The following is a 27,119-nucleotide window of genomic DNA, read 5'->3' on the forward strand; positions in this document are numbered from 1 at the left end:
TCTTTTACAATGCTTCTAGGATCGTAAATCGTAAAGGTTAATTTCAACGCGCATTTCAATTATGCATGTTGTGATATTGCAAATTTGTCAGTTACACTTTTACATATACATCGATCACCCAAATTATTTTGAATTGCTATTACATATTACGATATAAATATAATATAATTATTGATTACATTCATGATTAAGTATAAAGATTTATGTGAAATATAAGTCGTAAGGATTTAATGTTCGCGTAATGATACTTGTCCTATTTAAACACTAATGAGTGTGTTGCATCACTTTGTCAAGGTCAGCACCACTTTGAACTGGAGCTGGCTCAAGTGGGATCGGCAACTGGAGAAGATCTCGAACTTCTCGGTTTCGCAACCCGACGAATTAGACGTGGAGGATATCGACTGGCTTAAGACGAGTTAGCACTTCGTCTTATATATACTCGACATAAAGACCCAATTCTTATTGTATCGTACTGACGCGATCTCTAAAAATATTCTCGTCATAGAAGTAAAGAGTTAAGGATGAAAAATTTCTTCAGTTCTATCGTGGGTTGTCGTCGCACGGTTTATCATCGATCGCATCTCACTCCTCGCATACGTGGCTAATATCTACACGATAATAACGCGAAGCCGGCAGAACTTGCTCGTACTTTGGATGGTGCTCAGTCTTTTTAAAGATATCGTTTTGGAAGTCATCGTAATCGTCGTCACTTTCCTGCTGTGGCGCAAGGGAAACGGCTCGACGTCGCTCCTCTTTGAGTTTATCGCAGAAAAAACAGTAGGTCTAGGTAAGTAAATGGAAGTAGAACTGATCAGGGACGAAAGGTGCACAGTTGTAGCGCAGGCATGAGATGCCTTACTTAAACAACAGAAATTCTTTGTGAAAACATCGATCGTTCCAGTTATCTCGACCTGCAAATGGTGCACGATCTTCAAGTGGTACACGCAGCTGCGAAGGATGGCGAAAATCCGCAGGTTCGCAATAATCGCGCGGAGAAGTATCGCGAATATCGTCAATATTCCCGGCAGAGTCAACCGTTCTCTGGACGACGAGTGTCTCGGCATAGCGATAATCAGACGGGGCAAGTACGCGAGTCTGTTGAATCTAGACAGGCTGTCTGAGGAATTGTCCAGCAGAGCGAATGCCAAATCCTTAACGACTCTGATCACCGAAGACACAAGCGACACGAATGATTACAATTCCGACGTTAACGACTTGAGCGTGGCTGAAAAGTCGATGAGGATGCTGAAGGTAACCGCGGAAGATGTGATGGACGCGCGTGCCAGGATACAGGAGCGATCTTATTGGGAAGAACAAGACGTGACAGCGAAGACACCTGAAGTGATAGAAGGCATAGTAGCGCAGTTCCCTTTGGAAAAGATCGAAGAAGAAGAGATGATCGATGCATCGAGAAATAAACAGGCGGCGAAAGATGGCTTAGAAAAAGCTGTAGATCGCACTTGGGGAAAAAAAGGCTATATGGGATATTCTTCGGTAAATAAAAAAGAGGAAATAGAAATTATTCCGGTTAACGAGAAAGAACAGAATTGGACTAGAAACCAAGAAGATATATTGTTGGTAAAAGGCAACGATGTCACTGACAAAGTAGATAATCACGCGAAATCAACGGAATCTTGTGACACTTACGTGACAGCGAAAAAGAAAAGAAAAAAGAAAGAAGAAGGGGAAGTCGCAAAGATTGTACAGTATTCTTCGTTCCAGGGTAAGACTGCAAGAAGCATGGAGGCTAAGCCGTGTGCCTCCCTCGTGAGAAAATTAGAAGCGAAATTCTGTCTCGTAAACCAGAAGGAGAAGTGGATCGACCGAGTTGATCGCAGAAGGCATCCTCAAGTCAACGCGCAATTAACGCCAACTGGTTCAGGCGCGAGTAAGAAAGAAAGCTATAAAAACTCGAAAGTATCATGCGCGTGTCACCGTGCCTTGCGCAATAGTTCGAAAACCGGCAGACACGTGCGATCAATCGGTATCGATGGTAAGAACGTTGAATACGATATTGATGGAAAGGAATTCGGGTTCTCCACACCTATTGTCAATATGCAGAGAAGCAAACCTGACAGATCTGCGTTCAAATATTCAGAAGCGTACCGTTTAAGAAAGCAGATCCAGAAATGGGAGGAATCTCGCGGAAAGCAGTCCTGGGGAAGCGAGTCTTTGGCCCAAACTGCACGTCCCTCGGGATGCGCGAAGAACGTCGTCGACGCGGCTGATAAATTAGACACAATTGTAAATTGCCGAAAAAGCGTTCAGATTGAAACTCACGATGAATCGATGATGACGAGCGACTCTTTTAGTGAGCGACATAGATTGAAGCACAAGCAGATGCGAAGTGAACGATCGGTCGATTTGCGTTCCGTTTACAACGTGGCGTCATTTAGGGAAAAGAATTACGCGGAGGCACACGAGACGAAGATGAAGGCTTTAGAGAACTGCAATAATTTTACGTCGAAGTATAAAGGAGAGACGAAAGCGAGAAAAAGGCACGATCTGCCGCCGGCGAATCTCAAACTATCGATTGAGGAACGCGAAGCGATAGAGCTGAGAGCTTTAAGGGCTTATAACGAGCTTACTTTGTCGGAGGACAAGAGAGAGTTGGAAGTGAGAAAGGAACACGACTCGTCGTCCTTGAATTACGGACGATTGGCGAAGGAATCTGAAGTGCCGAAGACGAAAGTTTTACAAACTTATAACGATCCCACCTTGCCGGAAGATAAAAGGGAGGCAGAAAGAACAAGGGGGCATAATTTGTCGCCAAGTTCCCAGCAATCGGTTGATGAACGAAGCGCTTCGAGAGTTCGTGACGAGCTCATACGGGCGGGAAACGAGAGAGAGCTGCGCACTGAGAGAAAACGCGATCTATCGAGAGATGAAACGCCATCGGAATGCGAAGATGTCGAGGCTCCGACAAGCGTCTATAATCGTCTTTCGATGGGCAGCTGCCACGGGAGTATCACGATCCCCGTACATCGGAACGCGAACCGCGGCTCTGATCTAAATGATCGTTGCGCAAGACGGGCGCATATGTCGCTGAATCTCAGAGAGATCACGAGGAACATCGAGTGCACCGTTCATCCGCGAGGCATTATACTGACCAACAAGAATCTGCACGGTCAATTCTTGGAGGATGGGAGATTTCGCGAAAGTCATCAGCGCGATATCGTCGACGACAACACCGCCAGCACGTTGCACAGCGCTTTCTTCTTCAAGCCCGAGATCATAGCGCGGGTCTTCCGGCGCGCTCAGACGAGGTTCGGCGAGTCCTTCCCGAATTTCCCGACGTTCCGGCGGGAGGACCTCGACACGGAGTTCGTCTGCCGGGTGAACAACGAGATGGTCGTGCGCAATCGGGACTCGTTGTTCGATCTCGAGCGGATGGTGGGAAACGATCGAAACGCCCTTGCAGATCCAGTGTTCTCTCGCAATGCTAATGACGATCGCCGTACCGGAGGCGAGCGCGGCCACGACCTGTGCATAATATTCATCGGTCGGGAACAGATACCGAGCGAAACGGAAACCGTGATCATAGAGGATTCGACGACTGGATCCCGGGAGAACGCGCGTTCGAGCGTTGAAAGTACTCGAACAACAAATATTGTGATATTCGACGAGGATTGCAATCGCGCGGACAGCGCGATTAACGATAATTTGCCCGTCCGATTGATCACCGGTGTATTAAGAAACTTCGATATTGAGATGTCGGAGGGAAGTATACGCGATGTTGCGTCACCGAACGATGAGTACGAAGAGTACGTAAGTAATGTGAATGTATATAGCAATCCTCAAGCTCGAGAATCCAATGCGGATGACATAAATCTCGACGAAGAAAATAATAATAAGTGCGATAGAATTTCTTCGCGTAATAACGCGGACGTTGATGATGCAATTCACGAAATTGAGCAAACTTTGAATTCAAGTGATGATAATTGTCCGGATGACGTAAACGTTACATCGTATAGTTCATTAGAAAAATTAAATAATTCGAGAGATGAAAAATATTTAAGCACAATCGATATTCATTCTGAAAACGAGATATGCGAGAATAATTTATCCCTCGAAAGTACTTGTAACAATACAACGTTACAATTATCCGATAATAATAATAACAATGACACGTTGGATAATAAAAGTGAGAAGAGTACGTTTAATCGTATTTTTAAGAATTCTTCGAAATCATCTTTCCCCGGTCCATCGTCATTTATTGAATCAGATAATTGCCACGCATTAAGATCGTGTGATGAAGAGCTTCAAAAATTGACCCAACTTTCAGAGAGCGTAGCTATGTTGAATAATCAAAGAAAAGAATCAATAACGAATTTAAAAACTACGAACTGTAATACAATTCCACAATTTCGGAATATTGAAACTTTCAAATTAGAAACCACGATGCAAGACGGCGCAATGAGTAAAAACGAAAGTAGAGAGGTTTACGAAGAAGCAAATGAATTTTTGACAGAAAAAATTTTCAAGATGCATTCAGACGATAATCTTCACCAGGATGATAGTTTTTATTTTACGTACGAGAGAAACGACGATCCAGGAACACCGGTTTCGTTGGAAGACGGCAGTTTGATGGAGGACTTTTTAACCGATCCCATACCTTAGCTCTCTTAACACTCCTTAAATAAGAGATTACGCATAATTCTCAATAACAGAAATTGCGCGTGTTAGCTCATAACATAGATATTTAGTCTCTAAATAACATTTAACGTAGACATCGCGTAAAGTGAGCTATCTGTCCAAAAATTGATCTGTATATAATACAAACAAAAAGATAAGATACCAAATATTACAAACTTGATTAATTACTAATTTCCGTTATTAAATTACAAATAATCTTTTGTAACAGAAAGATATTGCGATGCAACTCTCTCTGAATTGACAAATTTGCGATTACAAAACATCATTATTAACATCCTAACAAAATTTTGTACATCTTCAATTTGATAAGTGCTAATTATGTTTGAAGATGATCGATCGATTTTGACATGAGGTAATATTTGAGCAGTCGTCGTAAATTAACAGGAATGTTAATTTCACTTCTATCGGATATAATAAATTTATATATATTTAGTAAAAGTTTTATACAAATACAGTTTACGTATGTACAAAATATATTTATGCTAAAAATTTTACATACAATTGTCTAATCATTGGTAACTCGGAAGACTTGCACTGCTTACAGTAATAGGAATATTTAAATAACGTGCTTGTGCTAAACAATGTGTGTTAAATATCGTACAGTGATATGTCTACTAAACCGTTCAATTTATCATAGTTTACAATTGGCGATAATCAAGAATGCAATAAATAAACGGAATAACCTAAGAAAAAAAAGTCTCCGTGAACAATTCGATGTTTAATGCTAATTCAGTGCTGGAGACTTCAATACTTAGACTTTAAAATAAGAGAAATTTTAATATTAAGAAATCTGTCATTGGAATTATGAAGAATTAATTTAATATGACGAGAGGTGTGTATGAATAGAATTTTCAGCAAGTATCGTCGAGGCCCGGATCCGTGTCAGGAACCACGTAATTAGGATCGCAGACGGTATCCCTGACAGCCTCCTTAACGTTCGCCTTGAACACTCTGTAATTAATACTCCCGCTATTCAGTGTCCCGTACAAATACATCGGCAATCGGTTTGAGAGCAGCCACACACTTTGATCCGGCTCGTGATCCACTTTAATGTCGTTCGGGAACACCAAGGACTCGTTGCTAGTCCCGATCACTCCCAGATTCTGCGGTATGTATTCCTTCCTGGTGTCCCAGCACCACACGGAGTCCCTGGTGACCATGTTGAAGAACATAACGCCGTTCCTGTCGATGGCGGACCCCGAGGCGTGGCCGTAGTCCTTGGCCCTGGGCTTCCCGACGGGCATAAATTTTTCCGTGTTGTATTCCCCGATCTGTTGGTCGAAGACCGACGTGGACACGGCGAACTCCCGGAAGCTGGACATCGGATGGAAGAACAGCGTTCTGTCGTTGTGAACGTCCACGGGGCTGAGCGCTATCCCGAATATTCCGTCGGTCCATTGGAACTTTATACCGTGCAGCTCGTATCTGGACGCCAGGGGATCGGGATAGAAGAAGTGATGCTCGATTCTGAAGGTGGAGTCCTTGAAGAAGTCGTATACCACGATACCGTATCGCCAGACGTCGGCCAGGTACGCCACCGCGGAGCCGCAGTCGTTGTTTCTGATATCCACCGCGATGTTGATGTACAGGGAGTCCTGTTTGATCTGCTCGTCCGGCAGGGTGTACTTCCTGATGAGGGTGTCGGTGCGCAGATCAAAGATGAATATGGCGGGCGGACAGAGCTGTTTGGATCTTTTGGCGAGCTCCGTCTTGCCGGAGTCGAGGACCCACAGCCGATCGCACTCGTCCACTTGAACTCGAAAGACTGACGTTAAACTCTCGCAGGTTCCTGGAAAGAGGTGGAACGAGCAACGAGTTCAGATAGAGCGGATCTGTGTAGACAAACTTTAGATAAATTAAATCTCGCGGAAATTTTTGCCGTTTCTTTAGCAGAGCTATATTTTTTCAAATTGGTTTAAAATTTCTTTACGTTTCTCTTTGGTCCGTTAACCTACTGGCTTGTTCTCTCGTGCGGCAGTATAAGTTAAATACCTCTTAACAGTTTGCTCTTGTTTCGTTAAACAGGGAATGGTATGGTAAAACGAGTTCATTTGTTATCGCGAGACAATTCGCGTGAGAAACTCTTTTACTCAGTTTCCGCGTTTTCCTGATTGCGTGGAAATAATATTGCTGTTTCTTATATTCTCAGACTCTTCGGTTTAATGCTAGTAGAATTCACAATCAGTTCTCGCAAAATCTTTCAACGCGCGAATCACTTTCTTATCTTTACATTGGAACTAAAACTGCAAACTAAAACTGCATTTTGGATTAGTAACAGTATTTTTCTCAAATTTCTATCGCGTATTTCGAGGCACCTCTATTTTCTAGCTAAATTTAAATTTACAAAATAAAAAAAGCTCAACGGATTATTATTTCGGTAGTACTGAATATTTATCTTCATTAACTTCGAAACTTCGTTAACTTTAAGATTATCTAAAAGTGAAAATAACTATAATTGCATATGGTAATTAATTATCAAGAATAATCCCGTGCACATTAAGGCCTCGAAATTAGTTTTCAAAAAAACGGCAAAGAACTTTTCGCAGGATCTGATAATTAGCATAGAGATAACCTGGCTGATGCCACTGCCAGTTAGGGTACGGTTTTAATTTGGGGCTCCTCGTCTTGGAATGTCTGGGTACGGTAGCCAGAGTCGCCGGTATGCCAGTCCTCCACTTTGGCAGAGTAATGAAGACTTTATCGCGCCAAACCTCCAGGCCCAACGGCAAGTTATTCTCCGCAATATAGTCGCCCTCGAATATAGCATTATCTCGCGCGTCGATACTGTCGAATTCAAAATCAATCGTGGACCAGGCGTACATCTGTTAAAAGAAAAGGTAGATGAATATAAAACCTGTTGCGAAAAATCCACAATAGTTATATCATCCCGAATTGTAAATAGTTTTTCGTCAATGAAACCATTTCTATTTCATAAGATAAATCTGTAAAATGGGACAGTGACCTTTTTATCACTTTGATATATTATATAGATATGTATAATAATCGATTATATTTAAATGCAGCATGCAAAAATGTTCGTAAAAAATACTTGACAAGTAGAAAAGCGTGATTATGACGACCGTGCCTGATATTGACTTATTATTTCTTATATTAATGAAACTGCGCGTATTAACAGTATGATTAACAATTTGTTACACGCAGATGGCCTGTATCAAATTGTTCGAGAGACTTTCTTCACTTCGAGCATTACGGTTCAGAATCGCTGACATATAGATGTTGTGAAACCTTTCGGGCACTTTCGCCTAAACAACAAAAAGCGTCACGTACTAGTTCCATAGCGGGACCAACGTAATCGTCTATAATGCGTCCCGGCTCGAAACCGTCGCCGAAATCGTGGAAGTCCAATTGATTGACCGAGTGAGGATCCGCGCGGAACAAATCGATGGCTCTTCCAACGGGTCTCGAGGGGCCGCTTCTTCCCAGGTTGTTGGATGTAGCAACGCGATGCCGTGATTGTGGCGTCGATCCGTAAAGATTGCCTACGTTCGTGGATATCGGTGATTTTTCCTCCGGCTGGTGATTATCGCAATTCCGTGAACGTGACGAGCCGGCGTGTTCATCGTAAGCCGATGATGGAGATGGAGAATCTTTGTAATTGATGTTCTAACAAGGCACGACGAAATTTCATGAAACACGTTATTATTTTAAATAAAATAATTCTAAACAAACTAATAAATGTCGTAAACAAAAGTAAATATTATTACATGTGTAATATATATTTTTTTACATATATCTCAAGTCGAAAATTTAAAGAAAAAATTAGTTACAGATAATTTGTAATTGATTTATAATTGATTACGTATAAGTTAATAAATAAAACTGTTTATGTTGCGTCTTACATGCGTCGAAAAGAAATGTGGAGTGAAAATGGCCGAAGTTAACGGCAATGCGGGTGCTTGAAGATCCCTGGATAGAAAACTGGGGCCCGTGTAAGCCGCAAATTTTGGGACGGCCAGTAGCGACATTGACAGCAACCATGGTACCGTGCTCGCCATACCTGTGAAGCAGAATTTAGGATGCGCCTTCCACATGATAAAATTTACATTTTTATGACGCGAAATTGCGTCAAATTATTGCGTTCTGTGTGATTACATCATTATAACCGTTATAAGTTACGAGATTCAATAGGAATTGTAAGATTAAATGAAAATGAACGGAAGGACGGGCATTTTAATGTTCCCAATAGAATTAGAAATGCAGTGAGATTTTCGCGGAGTCACACATCCCGCGGTAATGTTATCTCCTCTTTATTGAGGTAAGTGGGTCTCCGCGTGCAGCGCGAGGCAGTCATCAATATTCGATGGGGGCACCGGGTGCTCGATTAAATGTTAATCATCTGTCAGCATGTGACGTATGATGCATAACGTACGAAAGCGCGCCGCATTATTCGCTGACATGAATATCGGAGCGAAAGCGATTTGCGATGATGAGTCCGCTGATCGTTCCTTACTTACTTCGAGCGGCGCGGTAAGACGTGTCCTTCTTCGGCGTCTATTATATTTGGGACCCGGGGGACTCGGGAGCGGCGTTAAACTCCGAGCTATATTCGCCCTAACGACGTACTGTCGGTGCGATGTCGAGCGCGAGGGAGACGAGTGCTCGGGATGGCACCATGGATGTTACGCGACTACCATATTCCACTATCCGGGTCGTAAGTGTGTCTTAGATCCTACGAAAGGAGAGAATGGCGAATCCCTTCTCCCGAAGATGATTTTCCCTCTCGTCTGTATTACAGGCTCACGGGCTCGTAAGTCGCGGTATAGGTCATTGGTGGATGGGTTCATGGGAACTCGTGCATCTGCTCGAGTAATGCATCGCGAATCAGGAGATCTAGGGCACCGAACACGAAGGCTCCGCGGCTCCCCTTTTTATTCCCAATTTAATAAAGATCAACGCAGTTGCACCGATAAATCTTTTTTTTGTTACAATCGTTGCAACGAACTCTTGCTAGAACTACTCGTTGGATTACATATTTCGTTCTAATTTTTTTATCTGGTTATCGGTATCTTTTGACAGGAATCTTAATAACTGTAGCTTAGTTTTTTAAAAGAAGAGAAGCATATATATATGGAGTAGGAACAAAAGCATATAGAGAGGAACGTCTCGTAAAAAGAAAAAAAACGGAAGCCATCCCGATGATTGCGCGAGCATTCTCTGTGGAAGGCGGTTCACTTTACGGCACCAGCAAGCATAATTGCGTTTTTACGAGGCGACACCGGGCGGTTTCTTTTTGTTACCTGTGCTCTAGGTGAAACTCGTTTGAATTTTACAACGTTGTAACAATACTGATTCTGCGTAATTCTATTGCCTGCGTACGGGCGACTTGCATATACTTACGCGAAAAAACGCGCGACGCTGTACCATTTTAAGGCTCTGCCTGAAGTTTACTACCTCCGTGAAAATATTACTGACCAGCTTTTTACTTTCTACTTTTAATTCTTGCGATTTAAAATCCCTTGCGATATTAAATGCCCAAAAACGCGGTTAGGTAAAATGCAACGTGCTTAAATTTAAATAAATAAATTATAAAGTTATTGGTTAAGTATTAAAGTCACCAATATTGTTGTGAGTAATAGTATCTAATTAAGAAACAATAAATATGCTTAGGGTGATGATTGGCGTGATTGTGTTAAATAATTAAATTTAATATTATTATTAATTATAGTATCTATCTTCTTATTTAATTATATTGAATTTATATGTCAAATTATAAGCTAAGTACATGGTTACGAGGAGCCGGTTATAAATTTCATGCCGACATTTAAGGACTCACGGTATCTGTACGGCGAATCGTGCTGCCTCTCGCGGTCCCGGAAGTCATAATGATAGTTCAGACTAGAGTCATCCCTGGTGTTGCCGAAAGTATAATCAGGGGAGGCGTAGAAATAGCTGGGTCGACTCGTTCCCCTCGGGGGCATCGACAGTCGTCGGTACGATAACCATCCGCTTCTCTCCACATCGTTGCTCCTTTTCTTTCTCGTCATGGCATGTCTGGAAGTATAATGACGTAAGCCGATTAGGCGAAAACGATAATTAAGCTGTCAGAGGAAAGTCGAGACCGTCAAAGATGCAACGTTTATCTGCCGGATAATCGTATTATGGACGCAGACGGATTACGAACGCCTTTTCTTCCGAACGTTGCGTAAACGCAGAAAAAGCGATCCGTAAATACTGTTATGTCAGATATGATTAATCTTGTTGTTAGTACGGAGATACTTACAAGCATGCGTGCGAGATGTTCGTTTAAAATAATAAAAGAATAAAATAATGTAATATTTATATTGCGCGATGATTATATATTATGTAATCAGAATTCAATGTTTCTGAAATTTATACATGAATATTAATAATTAGATAAAAAATGAAGGCGTCATATGTTTTCAAGAAGTGTTTAAATCAACAAAATAATTAATAATCTATGTCTTGCCATTGCCATATATTTACACGTGTTACGAAAAGAAAAGAATTTAATTAATTAATTAAGCTAAATGAATTAATCCATTACTTAATTAATTTATAAAATTTGTATAATTTAATTTAAGTTTAAATCAGAAATGGCAAAACACACAAATATAGCGTAAGCTATAATTTCAATAACCCTAATTCGATCAATTCTCAGCGTAGGTACGCTTTTTTATTCAACGAAACGCTACGATAATTGCGTCAATATGCCACAATAATTTCGCGGTTACGCATGCGAAATGTTACTCAATGCAAAAACGCATTCCGTTGACAAAATCATAATTTGTTTCTATATGCAACAGATGGAAAGAGAAAGTTATAAATTTAGACATAATTAAATAATTATACATTTCTTCCAAAATTTCGAGAAATTAAGGAAATTACGTGGAAAATTTATTTTTAAATTAGAGTTTCCATAAAAATCTTCAAATAATGTTTCTAGAAGGGAAATATAATATAGAATTTATTATTAATAATATTTTACTAATACATTAATATAGTAATTTTCTTTCTAATTTTAATCAAAATAAATACCCTCAATTCTAATCCAATATTTTGACCGAAGCGACGCAGGTCTTCTACTCTAATTACGCAGATGTTTTCATAGAGTAGTATTTACTCTCATTTACAACGTGGATTTCTTTTTTTATTCCTTATTTTATTAATTTTAATTTCTCCTTATAATATTTATATACAATAATTTTAATACTTAAAGAACTCAATTCTTTCATTTCTTCCCCTTTCTTTCTCTCTCTCTTAACAACCAATTCTAATAGACCGAAAGTAGAAGAACTTTAATTCGTATCGCTTAAATATGGTAAAATTATGTATCGGATTATAGCCGCGCGTGAACGTGAATCCGGTGAAGTCTGCGATGCAATACGATCACTAGTTCCACACGCGGCGTATGCACTTTTCTTCGGTGACGCGACATTTCGCTACTCAAGCTCACGGTCGCGGGTCGTCGCGAAACAAGCGCGCGCGCGCGAATTCTCTGCATCTCTTTCTCTCTTCGTCCGCTTCAAATACGAGTAGGTACAATTCACGCCAGCCTGAAATAGCTTCGTTCCGATGACTCGTTTGGCAAGCGAAGCGAGACGCTCTATTCGATTTTAGCATAAATGCCACTTTCCACCGGAGATTAGAAGTACTTTCCGCTTTCGCACTTACTTCCTCCTGCGGCCGGCGCCGAGCGTTTCATAAGCAACATCGATACTCAGACACCGAGACTATAATTAACAATTTAGACGCCGAGCTTATGAACGATGTTCGACACGGTGACGAAAATTCACGCATCGTTTTGCGACGTTTCCGAACGATTATCATCTCCTCGCGTCAATTATTATTGTTATAAGTTCATGATGAACCTTATAAGTGATGAAATATGTGAAGTATTACAAGTGGAGTATTACCGCACTGCCCCCTTTTAATAGTCTCACCGCGATGTAATTATGTGCAAAAGTCACGTAATTATTTGCAGCACGCGATTATGGAAAGGTGAGGGTACCTGACTAGAGCAACGCGCTGTTGCTTCGACACTCCTGCAACGCGCACTGTATCTCTTCGCCAAAGTTTCGCGATATTTGTGCCCTTTACCGCACACCCTCTCCGTTAAAGTCTACACCATGATTCGTTATTTCCTTCCGATTCAATGCATCGGCCAGTCACCGGCGAGGTGTTGCCGTAAACGTCGAAGATGAATTATCTGTACGACCTATAATAACAAATAACGAATAATAACATATCGTTTTGTGTTTAATACAATTATCATGAAAATATAATTTTTCGAAAACAACTGGAATTCTCATACTTTTCTAAATGCAATATTATTTGTTATATTTCTTGTTACGTCTCGAACATTATTCGTCACGCACGTACGCATGTTTCGCGAAAGATTTTGCGATATACTGAGAATTTTTATAGAACCGCACATTTTTCTTTATTCGAAAGTGAAAACACAAAATCAATTTGTTTTATCTTAGTCAGCTTAATGTGTACATAAAAAGAGAAAGAATTTATTTTTTACTTATATTTGTATTAATTATATAGATTTCTAAAAATAATTTGATATTATTTAATTTTTAACTACGTTATTTAAATATTTTATAATTTTTTAAAATATAAATTTCTTGTAAAGTGTCTATTTAAAAAAATAAAATTAAAAGTAGTTTTGGTAAAAGTAGTTTTTGGGTAGCACAAACTAAATTATTAATTCCTAATTGTTTATTTTTTTTGCGTGTCGTCACGCAAATAATTTTTTTCAACGAGAATATTCCTGAAAAAGCTGGAATAAATAAATAGCATAATATCTTATGCAGGAGATATAATTTTAAGTTAAATTGCATCTGCGACAATCGAAATATTTTATGCATCAAGAGACACTAACCGTTGTCACGATTATAATCGTTGCCAGTATATAGTCAATTAAAAATTCTTAATTGTGTTTATTATTCTCTGGCGAGAGAGAAGCAAATGTTACTTATCTAATTATAAGCCGCATCACTCGCCGTCACTGCCCATATCACTCGCTCGCACATACACACACGCTGATAATAATTTATTGTTAAATCTTTTATTTTATTAAAAAATACATATATGTTTGTAAACTTTGTATCATTTAAGTATTTCCTTGGATTTAAAAATTATTAGTTTGATAAAATTGTTATCATATCCACTAAAAAATACATATGTAAACTTTGTATTTAATTATCTTGTATTCCCTGGTTAAATTTAAATAAAAATTTGTAATCGTATATTAAAATTGTTATCATACATTCTTTTTCTAATTGACACAATGTAAAGATTTTTCAAAGTAGTACAATTATTTTTTGAGGCAATATATATGTTCTCTCTTTGTAATTGGCGCTGTAATTTAAAGAGATATTATTTCTTTTTTGTAATAGATCACTTGATTACGTACTACATTTTACTTAGGTTTTTTTGCGAGGTACAAAGATATTACGTCTACCACTTGTTACTTAGGTTATTTCGAGGTATAATACTACCACTTTGTTTTTTTCGAAGTAACAACATATTAATACTGCGAAATACACTTATTTATAAAAATATAATAAGTGAATACTATTGTAAATAAAAAACGTGAAAAGTGAAATAAATTAATTGCGTAACTATTAAATCGTAACTTATTAACACAAAAAATATATGTGTAGATTGTATCAGATGTGATACACACGCACATGTTAATAGGAACACATTTCAAAACTTTCAGCAGCTATACTAACTTTCTACTAGGGAAATAAAAATTAAAAATCTCTTATTTCGCGGTTGAGCCATGCGATATGGTCTATTGGGTATTTAAAAATACGATACGGTTTACTAAGTATTTAAAAATTATATTTTGATGATAGAAATTTAAAGTTCACGTTATGTAACTTACTAAATTGATCCGAATATTTCTGTAAATTCGAATAACTCGCGAATATCTTTATTTGCGCGCATTTTAGAGGAAATATATAATTAACTAAACCGGATAAACGCGAATTTAATCTGATTTCTAACTCACTATGCATTTACGCTTATGGCATTATGCACGCGATATGTTTTCTGTAAAAAGACTGCTTGTTAATATGTATAGATAAGCGGTTATATTAATCCGTAACGAAATTTTTAGATACTGCTTTTTGGTTTAAGAAACTTTCTCTTGAAAAGCAGTAGTGTTATTATCCGAATAATTAGAGTTTTAAATTAATCATTAGGTGTAAATACAGAAACATTCTTATAAATATTTTAATAACAATCTCTAAATTATTTTATTCTTTAACGCAAACATTCAAGTGTGGTTTCGATAACTGTTTGAGACAAGTTTTCTTATATCTTAATTCATTATTGATGCTATTAATTTTCCAGAAAAACAATCATATCAAATTATATATTAATAATTTTTCAGTATTAATCTTAAATCTTTGAAAAATAAAATTAATTATTGTTTGTCATTTATTTATTTTAACCGATAAGTTCATCAATTATTACGTTATTTTTTTAGTAATATAGTTCTGATAATCCTTTATTGTGATTATAACAATAGCTTATCACTGCACATCACAAATCACATCACAAATATTTTTGTCAGAATTGTAACAATATGCAAAACAGAACACTTGATTTTTTTAATAAGTTAAGTATTCTTTTTCGCCGGAAATGTTTAAGATTAAAAGAATAAGAGAAAGATCTAAACTTATTTAGATGAATAGAAATTTCAATTTAATAGGCACCCCATTTTTCCTATTTAAGATGTCTTTTAAACTTTAATTCTTTAATATTATACGAATTAAGCATATTTTCTATATATCATTAATCCAAAAGTTTACTTCGTAAATCAGTTGTAGATAAGATTTTAGAAAAATTATTTATTAAACTAACCAACCATTTTAAACTAACCAAGTTATATTTGTTGAGCAGCTTGAAAGTGTTCTGACAGGCACAGCTCTGGGTGGACAGACCGGAGTAAAATACTATCCAATGATCGATATAGCTGTTGTTAAGGATCACGTAAGCAGACGTAAATTTACCAGATTAGTAGTTTCTACATGTTATGGAAAGACATAGGCCTGAAATAGAAAATGCATTTCGCATGTTTCGCCATTCCCGAGATACCATCTGGCAATCGGAAACTTTCGTTCTTGATGGTGTAATTCGTAACTCGGTTGGATCACGAAGGAATATCGTGGATTTAAGTCACCAGATTTTTTCATATCGTAAATTATGAGCTCGTATCCTGCGACAACTATATCGTGTACACCTGAGAAAAAAAGACAAAATTTTGCAAGCTTTATATAAGCAACGTCGTGTAAGTCCATTTTTCCGTCTTGTTTTTTTTTTTTCTAATTATGGGATAAATGAATTAAAGCCAGCTCCCATATCTCTCTCTTTCTTTATAATGAGCAAAATAATAATTCTTTAATTTAATAAGAGAAAGAATTATATATAATAATTACTTTTTAAATAATTTTTGCTTTACTTATTGCCTGTTTTTATTCTGTTGGATCAACCATATTTTCAGAATACATATATAAACGCATACTTTTTAAAAATTTTAATGACGTCTGTACTTTTTGTTTCGGGACGGTTTTACAATGTGCAAACGGATGAAATTATACGCCATTTTCAACCTAACGTCAGCAATTCTTTGGGTTATTTAAGTTGGTGACACTGAGGAATCGCGTTAGTCTCAAGTAAAACTGCCAGAGCTACACGACGTTTTCGCATCGAGGATTAGTGAGTAAAATTTTCTGACATATGTTTCACATTTATTTAACATTTTTATGAGTTTTTAACTTCTGTGGAATTAGAACTTTTCGGTAATTAAACCATATATCATCAGCGTTAGACAGAAATTTTGTAAAAATCAATACGTAATAAAACATTTATTTCTTTTCTGCATTTTACTTTTCCTCTAATTCGATTTTTGTACCAATAAAATAATATTCCATAGTAAATTCATAAATATATAATCTCTCTCCCAATAATTTTAAATTATTAAATAAATAAATAATTTAGGGAACAAATTTCTGCCATATCGAATATCTGTTCAAGAACAATCTGCATAAAGTTTCCTCAATCATTCTTTTTCAGTTCTTAGCAGTTTAATTAAATCAGATTAATCAGAATCTTAGATTTAAATCACTGCTAAGCGTGGATTGCTATCGGATTCATAGCCTGATGGTTGAACGAGGGGATTGATTACGTCGGAAAGTTCGATACTTGCTAACGAATTCGTTAACAATCAGAGTTCGGTATTCACCCGAATATCCGAATATCACCCCGATCACACGGATGGATGTATACGGGTGATCGGGGTGATTTAGGGTATATACGGATATTCGGGTATTCGGTTGCAGCCGATCTTTTCCTTCGGTTGTGTACCATCTGGAGAAATATGATTCTTATGAAATATTCAGTAACTTACATGATCAATTCGTGTACAAAAACACGACAAATATCAGCGTTATATAATTAACAACAAAAGCTGTTTGTCAATAATACAGTGACGTACATATTTGTCGCATAAGACAAATTGTTAGGTGTTACATATAGGTGTTTCGAATTAAATATTACATTTAAAATTATCAAATTAAATAAAATTTGAACTTTCAATAAAATGATAGTAATATAAATAAAATATTGTCGAATGTCAATGGTATTAACAATGGGGTAAATTATTGAATCCGCCAGTGTGTAGATAACAATAAAATTCAGAGTTGAGTGAGAATGATGGTCGAAACATCGTGAGTTTAATAAATGGAAATTGGCCAGTTGGGTCGCTCAACTCTGAATTTTATTGTCAATGGTATTCTTTGAAAATGTTCGTGTTCTTAAAATAACATGTTTATTCCGAATGTGTTTTATTCCTTTTAATCGTAATTCCGATAATATTTTTAGATTATATATTTCTAAATTATAAAATACGAATAAAATAAGAAAATCATTGGTTTCAAAATACTTATCAGAAGGCTATTAATAACTTCCTATTATCCTGTCCCAATAGCTCGCTTTTGGGGTTGGTCTGTCAGTTGGCGCATTGACAATCTTATTGGTTTCCGTCGTTCCCGATAATTCCTCGTTACTTCTGTGTGGATTTGAATCCGTATATACCCTGAATCACCCCGATCACACGGATGGATGTATACGGGTGATCGGGGTGATTCAGGGTACATACGGATTCAAATCCACACAGAAGTAACGAGGAATTATCGAGAACGACGGAAACCAATAAGATTGTCAATGCGCCAACTGACAGACCGACCCCAAAAGCGAGCTATTGGGACAGGATAATAGGAAGTTATTAATAGCCTTCTGATAAGTATTTTGAAACCAATGATTTTCTTATTTTATTCGTATTTTATAATTTAGAAATATATAATCTAAAAATATTATCGGAATTACGATTAAAAGGAATAAAACACATTCGGAATAAACATGTTATTTTAAGAACACGAATATTTTCAAAGAATACCATTAACAATCAGAAAAATGGATAACATTTTAGATCAATTTGCATTTGTGTTTGCAATAATAATATTTATTAAATACGATACTGCTAGCTTCAGCGTACATTTACAATTATTTTATTCTTTTCATTATTATCTTATTACGTAATAAATGATTTGTAAATATTATTTCTTAATAGTAACAATAATAGTAATAGTAATAACGCGTATATTGCACAGGGATATACATGAAACACGCGACATGAACTGCAAAACCGAAAATGCACGCGCATTCCGATACTTACTGTCCACTATTGTCAATAAAATTAAACAAAATATTTATATTATAGGAACGGTAATATTTTATCCGTTGGTGGTGGTTATTTCCGATGAATCGTGCATATACCACAGCACCAGAATAAACTATTGTAAACAGACTGTAAAGCTTAACTGGCACCACGAGTAGCTTTATGGCTCCTCGAGCTGATGAATTCTTGAGGATATTCTGGGGGAGAAGCCTTTTGCAACAAAAATATCAAGGTACGTATAGTATCGCGCGTTCTTTAGCGTTTATTATGATCAATAAAGATGGTGTAATCGATTGGTCGGCGACTGTAGATCGATCTCACGAGCCAAGGGAAGAAGGATGGTCTGGTAGAAATTCTTGGGAACGAATACGACGGCCGGATCGGGGATGGGGAACGGCGGTACTGCGCGAAGAAATTCGGATACTTGTACCACCGGGCGGACGTCACCGGCCGAAAACGCGAATCATCGAACTCCCCGCGGTGCCACGATCTTCATTTGGCGAACAGCGGCGTCCCGTAGCCGCGGTCAAGGTTGAGACGCGCGCCGTTACACTTGGTGCCGCGGATCAGCTCGTCCACGTAACCGGCCTGTATCCGGAAGTTCGTCTCGTTCGAGCTCATAGTCGCGGTCATGAATTTTTGGAACGACGACGTGAGAACCCACAGCTCTTGACGGCCGTTTTTCGCAGTAATGATCTGCAATAAGATCAATTATTATGTTGATTGCACTACTAAACTTTAGGTAAAAAAAAGTATAAAGAAATATCATTCTTCAACCATTCTTCTAAAGAAAGGAATGTAAGATTCGACAGAACTAAATTAGCTTTCTTGAAATTGCACTAGAATTGTGAATAATTGAAAATGCAATTTGCGCTGGCTGTAAAAGCGCCGCGAATATATTTTAAATATAACATATTCCATCGTTTACTATAAAATTTTCAGACAATATTATTGGCAACAGTTTTATTTTTGCGTTGAATATCGCGAGTATTTTATATTTTAATATTATTATTTTTTTAACAAAATTTATTAAAAGATTACAATACGTAGTTTTAGGTATAGCTGTAGAAATATACGTCAAAGGAGTATATTCTGTTACCGTACCTTTAATCCAGACGGGAATTGCAGTGTATCAGGATTGACGACAATGACTTCTGTATTGGTGCCACCGTATTCGGGATGACTGATGCTGTTCCAGCATCCTAAAGCGAGATCTGACAAAAGACCGAAGAAGAGAACTCCGTTCTCATCCATGGCTTGAGCGGCCGACTGCGATGACCTTTCCATAGCGAATGGACGGAACGACCTTGGCGCAGCATCGGAGTGATCTTGAAAGAGGCTATAATTCCTAGATAATAATGAATACTCATTTGTAATAAGATGCTATTCACCGGAGTAAGTACGCTTTGTACGAAAGACAGGCGAAGAATGTATTGTACAAAGTAGAATCCATATAGGAACATTTATTATTCTTGTTATTTATTATCTTTGTTTTTTCATACATTGGCTGCAAATTGACTGCGAAATGACCACAAATATCAATTATTTAAAGATAAATTCAAGCATATAGAAAATAAATTTAAATATTTAGTTAAAAACAAAACATTTTATTAAAACTTGTAATTACTAGAATTTATTTTAATTTTTTTAATAATACGTGTTTAATCATTTATTAATGATTCATTAATGTCATTTTATTAATGAGCTATATATAACATATAAAGTATATATCTCTCAAATATTATCTTAGATATTTAAAACCGAAAAATTACAGCAACGTAGTTGTAACTCCTTTTAATAAAAGTCTAACCGTCTTCTCTTACCTGATTGTAGAAGTGGGTACCCAACTTTCGACCCTGCTGGCCAAAGAGTGGAAGTACAAAATCCTGTCGCCGTCCTGCTTCATGGGACTCAGGGCAAGTCCCAAAATGCCATCCATGAGATCGAACGTGTCCCCCTTGATGTGGAACGTTCCGTGAGTTGGATAGGGAAAAAACAGATTGTTGGTGATCCTCCAAGAGCGGGAGTTGCGATGATCGTAGACGAGCAATCCGTATCCAGTCACGTCGGCGATGTAGACGAATGTGTCTTGACACTTGTCGCCGGTGTTGCGGATGTCGACCGCGATCGTCACGAACAGGGAATCATCCTTGAATTGGTCTTTGGGGAACTTGTACTGGCTGAGGATCTTGTTCGTGCGCAGCGAGAACGACAGTAATTGAGGACGACAGATCTGCCGTTCCTCGAGTTTACCGGTGTCGATGACCCACAACCTGTCGCACGAGTCCACCTGTGATCATATCTTTCTTTGCAGTTAATGTTTTTTTTTTTACTTGCTTCTTAATAAGAATGCGCAATCGTCGATCCGTAGAAAAATTATTTTTCCAAGAAAATATAAAGTCTCCATGACATTATTTTAGCAAGAAAAAGAAGTTTCCATGACATAAAATAATAATTAAAATTTTAATACATATTTAGAATTAGAATAATATAATTATCAAATTTTAAACTTAAACAAATGTTATTTATGTATAATTATGTATAATTATTATCATCGTGATACTTTTAATGTTATTATATTTAGAAAAAATAAAATTAATTTCTCTCACATATAATAAAAGTTGTTCCAGATTTCTTGCATTTTTTTTAGCTTTCTACCAGTTCTTGGATAAATTTGCAGTTAATTTTTTTTTTAAATAAAACTTAGTGGATTTATGTCTTAATTTATGCCATACGTTTTTAATGTAACAATCGTAAGGCAATGTATAATTATAATTTAAGCGTATTGCTTTTTAAATTTCCCTTAAGCAGTCTCAATGTAAATTTCAACTTTAATAAGCAGTTCTAGTTTATTTTTGCTTCTCGGAAAAGATAACATATTGCTTGGGTCTCTTCTATCTTCATACATAGAGATTCTGCATGTTCATGATTAGCATGAAAATCGTAAGTTATCATTATTGTAAATCAAACAAACGCAAGACATTTGACATATAACAGTAGAGATAACTTATATGCACGCTGTGCTTACCGCGTTCTTTCTTGCAAAAATATTTTTATACGGTTAGTTTGAAATATTCAGATAAAAAATGCTTTTTTACCTAAAAAGAAATTATAATTTTTGTCGTAAAATTATAATTTCTAATGTTATACCCAAAACTTGAATAATAATAATTTTTTTCTTGAAAACTAGGTAACTAATAGAAGAGATCTATTCCATATTTTTCATTTACAAAATACAATGCAACAAATATTTTATTTATTAACGATTGTATATTTTGTTACAAGACTTACTGATACTCAAATTGTTAAAATATCTACTTTTTACAGCATATATTATCATGCTTTAGCAATTAATTATTATATAAGTAATAATTAATTAATTAAATTATTTTTAAATTATTTTGGTGGTCCAACATAATTATTTTCAGATTCTGACCTAATTGTTATATACATATTTCAGCAAAACCGTTCTTTCCGTATGCGTGTTTTATCCGAGCTCATTTTCTTAAGCCTCAATCAACACGCGCGGAATACCAGCAAAGAGCATTGTTCCGGATCGCGCGCATGGTACATAATGATAAGGTGGATACTTGTCTCGCTGGTGGGCACCTCACAATCTCATCGTGAGGAAGATATCGGAAAACGTGCTTCCTGGTGGTCAATGTTAGCGATTACGATAATTTATATTGTGTTCTTTATGACAGTTTCCGCGTATGCGCCACACGTTCGGTTTGTTATCCGAGTTTTTCGAATAGTAATGAAGGAGAGAGAGAGAGAGAGAGAGAGAGAGAGAGAGAGAGAGAGAGAGAGAGAGAGAGAGAGAGGAGGCGTTATTTCCATTTCGTCACGCGACGTGTGTTTATCTCTGAATGAGCGAGGTGCGATTTCCGATAATAAGATGGAATGATTCCTAACTTTAAGACTTATAGATCCGGCTGTGTCAGTGATCGTAAATGAAGTGACGATTCACGTGATTTTGCAATTTACCGATTCTTTTCACATTACGATTGTATCGATATCGCAGAAATGAAGTAAAATTCATTTAATTAAAAATAACGTTAAAGTCATATTGGTGTACAATTTCTAATTTTAATATTACTGTCGCATGATCAATTAATGTGACGTTATATTATTGAATACAATACTCTTGCGACGGCGACAGATTATCGATACAATTTACAAGTAAAATTTTCTTGTCATTACCTGCACTCTGAATGCACTGGTGATCGCGTCACAATGTCCTAATCTGTTCCACTCCCAGCTTGGATAAGGTGCAATTATCGGATTTCCCTCAGGAGAAACATCGTTCGTCACGTAACCGAGAGTGACCGGAATCCCGTTTTGAATTCTTGGAATCGTGATGAAGACTACGGATCCTTGTTTAGCTACGTATTCATTAAACTAGTTAATAACTCTTAAGTAAGACGATTTAAACTAGCTAATTTGTCAAACGATTCGTGAAGCTCGTCTGGTAAAACAATCGTGAATTAAAAGGATTTTAATTGAGATTCTTTTTTAATTTTATGGAGAAATATTTATGTAACTTGCTATATTTGAATCCAAATTACTATAATTCTGCATTTCTTATATACTTTAATTCTATTAAATATTCCATATACTCTTTTATTTCTTTACTTTCTACAATATTTTTTTAGAATAATAACATTGAAAGTTGCAATTGTACAACAAAGTTAAATAAGAATTGTGTTTATGTAGACTTTCTGGTTTACGACAATCTCTTCAATTATCTGCCAAGGCGGCTCAATAATATACAACAATATGAAAATTATTATTCCTGCGTAGTTGCAATTCATGCAAAAATTATGCAAACATGTTATCGCAATATATTTTCATTACTTAAGAAGTTTCGTTGCTTAAAATGCATAAATAATGAAGAAACGGGAAGCATACCAGCATGAACTGTTAATTAGATCACGATTGTTCAATTACGCGATCGCGATTAAACCTCCATATTGTAACCTATAATTATACAAATAATCTATTTCTCCAATTAGCAATTAACTCAATTTCATCAAATAGAAGACTAACGATCGTCAAGTAATAGCAAGTGTTTTAAAATCACATTTATCTAACTTATAATAATTTTAATTTAGAATAATTTTAAATGTATTTGGAGTGACGTAAGAAATTGTTGAAAACCTCTGTGATAGAAATCCACGTCGATCGGTACAGGTGCTCCAGGAATAAAGCGGCCTTCTTGAATAGCAAGTCCTCTAGCATGCTCATTTGGGAAAGCGAATTCCAAAGCCTTCCAAGAATATATGCCCTTCAGTTTCTCAAAGCTGGTGCATTCTTGCAAAAGCAGGAACGGTATAATTAAACGGTGCAATAACCGGATTGGTTCAACCTTCATCGTGAATCTGTAAACAAGTTTCATTATTTATCTTTTAAGGAAAGGAAACGATGATGTTTTATTTGCGATAAATTTTTATTCGTCTTTTTCTTTGAATACATTTATTAAAATTTCTATTTTGATATAACTGCGTATAGATTTTTTAAAATATATTAATATTGTTAAATATTTTCTTTAGCAAAAGTCTTCATAAAATGTAATTAGAGGTTTATTTTAACCTGTCTATATCTATTAATTAAAAAATGCATGTATCTTAAGACGGTGCGTCGTTATATTTAAAACAAGATGTAATCGAGAATTAAATGTCAGATGTCGAACGTGTAATATTACGCGTTTATCCGCGCGTAGGTACGAACGATTGGTACAAATTAGTTAAGTTAATGCACTTTCTAACCTTATAGACTTTCACCATAGAAATTGTATGATAAAATTTGATTAAAAAAATAATTAAGTCAGCATTACGGAAAATGAACTTCGATGCTTCATTAAACTTATCTCGTACAAGCATTCGCAAAAAAATATATCTTTATATTTTTATTTAACTTTCTTTTGACATCAATGTTTTTATGCACCATTAAACAGATACAAAAAAGTTTAAAACAATTTGTACAAAAAATTATAAACTAAAATTAAAAACTTGATATTAATAATATATTGCAAGTATATTGACATTACTGACAATAACAATTCCAGAATAAAGCCATCTAGAAAAAACAATGTTCTATTAATAGAAATTTAATAATATAATTTTAAGAAAATAGACCATTTTATGGGCCATACAATAATAGAGCTGTCAAATTTCAAATTTTAACAAATTTATGTTTTTAATTAAATATACTTATTAATAATCGCAAAAAATATCGTTTACATTATTGTCTTCAAACAAGAAATTTTTTTTTATTCCGTAAGAAGTTACTCTGAATATAAAGCTAATGCTAATCTCATAAATTTTGTCATATATATTTATAATATTTTATAACTTAAATAATCTACAGATTAATTTCCTTTATTGTTAGTGGTAGAAACTCTTATCAACAGGATAATTTAAAAAAATGATGCTTTTTATCTTCACGTTGCAAGTGTCTATTTACAGTATAAGCCAAACTCTTTGATAAATGTTCCTTACCTCTCTACGATGCGGCTTTATCTTAAGTTATGAATTCGTCAATAATTTGTGTAGACACTTCTTCGTAATCGTGTTTACTTAGTGAGTAAATACGACGTAATTTTACAGGCGTTTCTTCGTTTTCAAATTTGATTGTGCAGATTGAACAGATAGCGATTCGCAACCGACGTTCTTGCTCGTTCTTTCGTAAATACGAGTAAATCGTTAAAGAGGCAGCCGGCCTTTTTTCCTTCTTTCCTCGGCACTTTCACTGTCACGGATAGAGAAGTTCGGAGGCAGTTGTTATGCTACGCTAGCGCAAACGATTAATATTAAACAAACCGCTTTTCTCTTTATTTTCCCTCCTTTTCCGAGCGTCAATGCCCCAATTTCATGTGATCATCAAGGATATCGGGATATCTTCTCTTCCTCGTAGTTTTCTCTTTTCTCAAGATACCCTCTCAATATCCGTCGTGTATTGCAACAGAAAACTCAGACGTGCGGCGAGCGCGACACTCTCCAGCGTCGCTCCACTCTTTTCACGCCGATAATTAAATGTTATTCCAATGTGAACGATAATTCCGGGAGGACCAGGAGATGTCCCGGTCTCACGGTCCGAACTACGAGACGATCGAGAGACAACTGCGAGATTTCTCGTGACGGCGCGTAACTTTTCACGCGTTCGCGTCCGAACATCTCCGCTCCACCGGAACAGAAACGTCAAAGGGAGGTGGTTGCTCACTGCCGTCTGTCTTGGCGAAGATAAGATTGCCGTTTGAGGTCATGGTACGCAAGTGAAGTGTATATACGCAAGTATTTCACTTCTGCATAAATTACGCACGCGAGTGGAAGAATCGGCAAACCAATGGCGAAAGCAACTGTGCCCGTGTTTTTAAAGAGAATAGTAAGCCTGTTGCGCGCGCGATTAATTGTCGTCGCGCTGTAGTATACTTACTTAATTGATCATTGCGATGAAAAACCGCGCGAAACGATTATCGACTATGATTTGCGATTTGAAAGCAACTTTTCGACTGGATTCTACCATTCTACGCAGATGCAAAAACATCCATTATAATTCCGGTCCTGTCACAACGTTGAATTTATTTGCGATAAAAATTTGCCACGAGAGATACACCTGCAGGTGTCGCGTATTCTGATAAAAAAATTAAGTAAATTTGTCATTAATCTCAAAATATTGCGACTGCTTTACAAAGCTGTTAATGTTATCTCACATATCTTTAATATTTAATGTAAAAGGATAAATAAAAAATTGTTTTTAAGAGAGCACAGAGACTTTTGTTTATGTGATATAAGTATAAAAAAAATAGTATAATATAAAAACTTTTTATATAGTATTGCTATCTTTAAATTTATAACGTTTAATACGCGCATAAATAAACTTGTATTGTCAAATATTTTTCAACTTTACACGTTGGTACTTTATGTATGTTGACATAAAAGCTTGTTTTATTTAATGGATGTAATAACAACCGATTTCAGAAGTGTCTTTCAGTCGCTGCTTTAAAAGATTTGTACTTTTTCAACGTAGAGACATTATTTTAATTTCGCTTTATTGTCTTGTTTTTTTTTTAATCACTTGGCTCTGCCGGCATTTTAATAGGTTTAAGCAGAAAGGACGATGAGACAAACGGTGATGTCATCCGAGTAATGAATACTACTATTCTGCATAAATGCTTTTTTTTCCAGTATGACTTGTCGGCGCTTTTTGAAATTAATAGAGAAGTAGGTATGTACAGAAGACATCTGCATGCGCAATAGGTATCTACAATACATCATGTATACGCACATGTATATTTTTCGCCTTGGCTATTTGCATCCAACTCGTTTGTCATTATGGAAGATAACACGTAATTCTGATAGCAATTATCTTGTTCTCGTTAAAACAAACGATAATTTCTTGACGGCAAGCCGAAATAAAATGACGCATGTAGAAGTAATGAATAACTAGTAATTTTTTACTACGTGCGTACATGTAATACAAATAGCCATTGTGTGCAAATTAAAAAAATTAATTAATTAAATATTAAATATTTTAAATGTATAGAAAATATACATTTAAAGTGTATTAGCAGAAATTATACTACCAATATCTATAGTATTTTTCAGTAATCTCACTTTACTATTTTTGTATGCAGAGACGATAAAGGAAGAAAATTGATTTATGTAAGCAAAAATATAGGTAGTTTTATTTTAAAACATAATGCTCCACGAACAACCACGACAAG

The 27,119-nt window shown here is 36.3% G+C and overlaps 3 protein-coding genes and 1 long non-coding RNA gene across 5 annotated transcripts; 2 read left to right on the plus strand and 2 right to left on the minus strand.

Moving 5' to 3' along the window:
- The first annotated feature begins 567 nt into the window (after positions 1-567).
- Positions 568-4,629, plus strand: LOC139768083 (uncharacterized). Its single transcript, XM_071697920.1, is given in 2 exon segments — positions 568-787; positions 902-4,629. Coding segments are annotated over 2 exon segments (3,861 nt in total). The 5' UTR covers positions 568-654.
- Positions 4,630-5,065: 436 nt separating this feature from the next.
- On the minus strand, positions 5,066-12,074 carry Y-h (yellow-h). The gene is made up of 6 exons (XM_071698370.1): positions 11,674-12,074; positions 10,451-10,668; positions 8,517-8,674; positions 7,945-8,280; positions 7,229-7,478; positions 5,066-6,445 (listed from the first exon to the last, which is right to left on the minus strand). The coding sequence occupies exons 2-6, from the start codon at positions 10,659-10,661 to the stop codon at positions 5,508-5,510; spliced, it is 1,893 nt and encodes a 630-aa protein (XP_071554471.1). The 5' UTR covers positions 10,662-10,668; positions 11,674-12,074; the 3' UTR covers positions 5,066-5,507.
- A 6,082-nt stretch (positions 12,075-18,156) lies between these two features.
- LOC139768312 (protein yellow-like) lies at positions 18,157-25,316 on the minus strand. 2 transcript variants are annotated; one of them, XM_071698394.1, is made up of 7 exons: positions 25,216-25,316; positions 24,895-25,144; positions 23,555-23,775; positions 22,598-22,779; positions 20,218-20,684; positions 19,499-19,742; positions 18,157-19,090 (listed from the first exon to the last, which is right to left on the minus strand). In XM_071698394.1, exons 3-7 carry the CDS (start codon positions 23,766-23,768, stop codon positions 18,887-18,889), a joined length of 1,311 nt encoding a protein of 436 aa, XP_071554495.1. In that variant the 5' UTR covers positions 23,769-23,775; positions 24,895-25,144; positions 25,216-25,316; the 3' UTR covers positions 18,157-18,886. The 2 variants fall into 2 exon arrangements, with proteins under 2 accessions (XP_071554495.1, XP_071554487.1); XM_071698386.1 differs by having other exon boundaries at positions 24,895-25,316.
- On the plus strand, positions 18,998-21,014 carry LOC139768322 (uncharacterized). The gene is made up of 3 exons (XR_011717331.1): positions 18,998-19,136; positions 19,523-19,789; positions 20,228-21,014. It is a non-coding gene; the product is annotated as an uncharacterized lncRNA (long non-coding RNA).
- Positions 25,317-27,119: the final 1,803 nt, after the last annotated feature.

The sequence above is a fragment of the Temnothorax nylanderi genome, unplaced genomic scaffold (assembly GCF_030848795.1).
Source record: "Temnothorax nylanderi isolate EJ_2023f unplaced genomic scaffold, tnyl_v1.0 TNYL_tig0002_pilon, whole genome shotgun sequence".
In the NCBI taxonomy this organism is placed as follows: domain Eukaryota; kingdom Metazoa; phylum Arthropoda; class Insecta; order Hymenoptera; family Formicidae; genus Temnothorax; species Temnothorax nylanderi.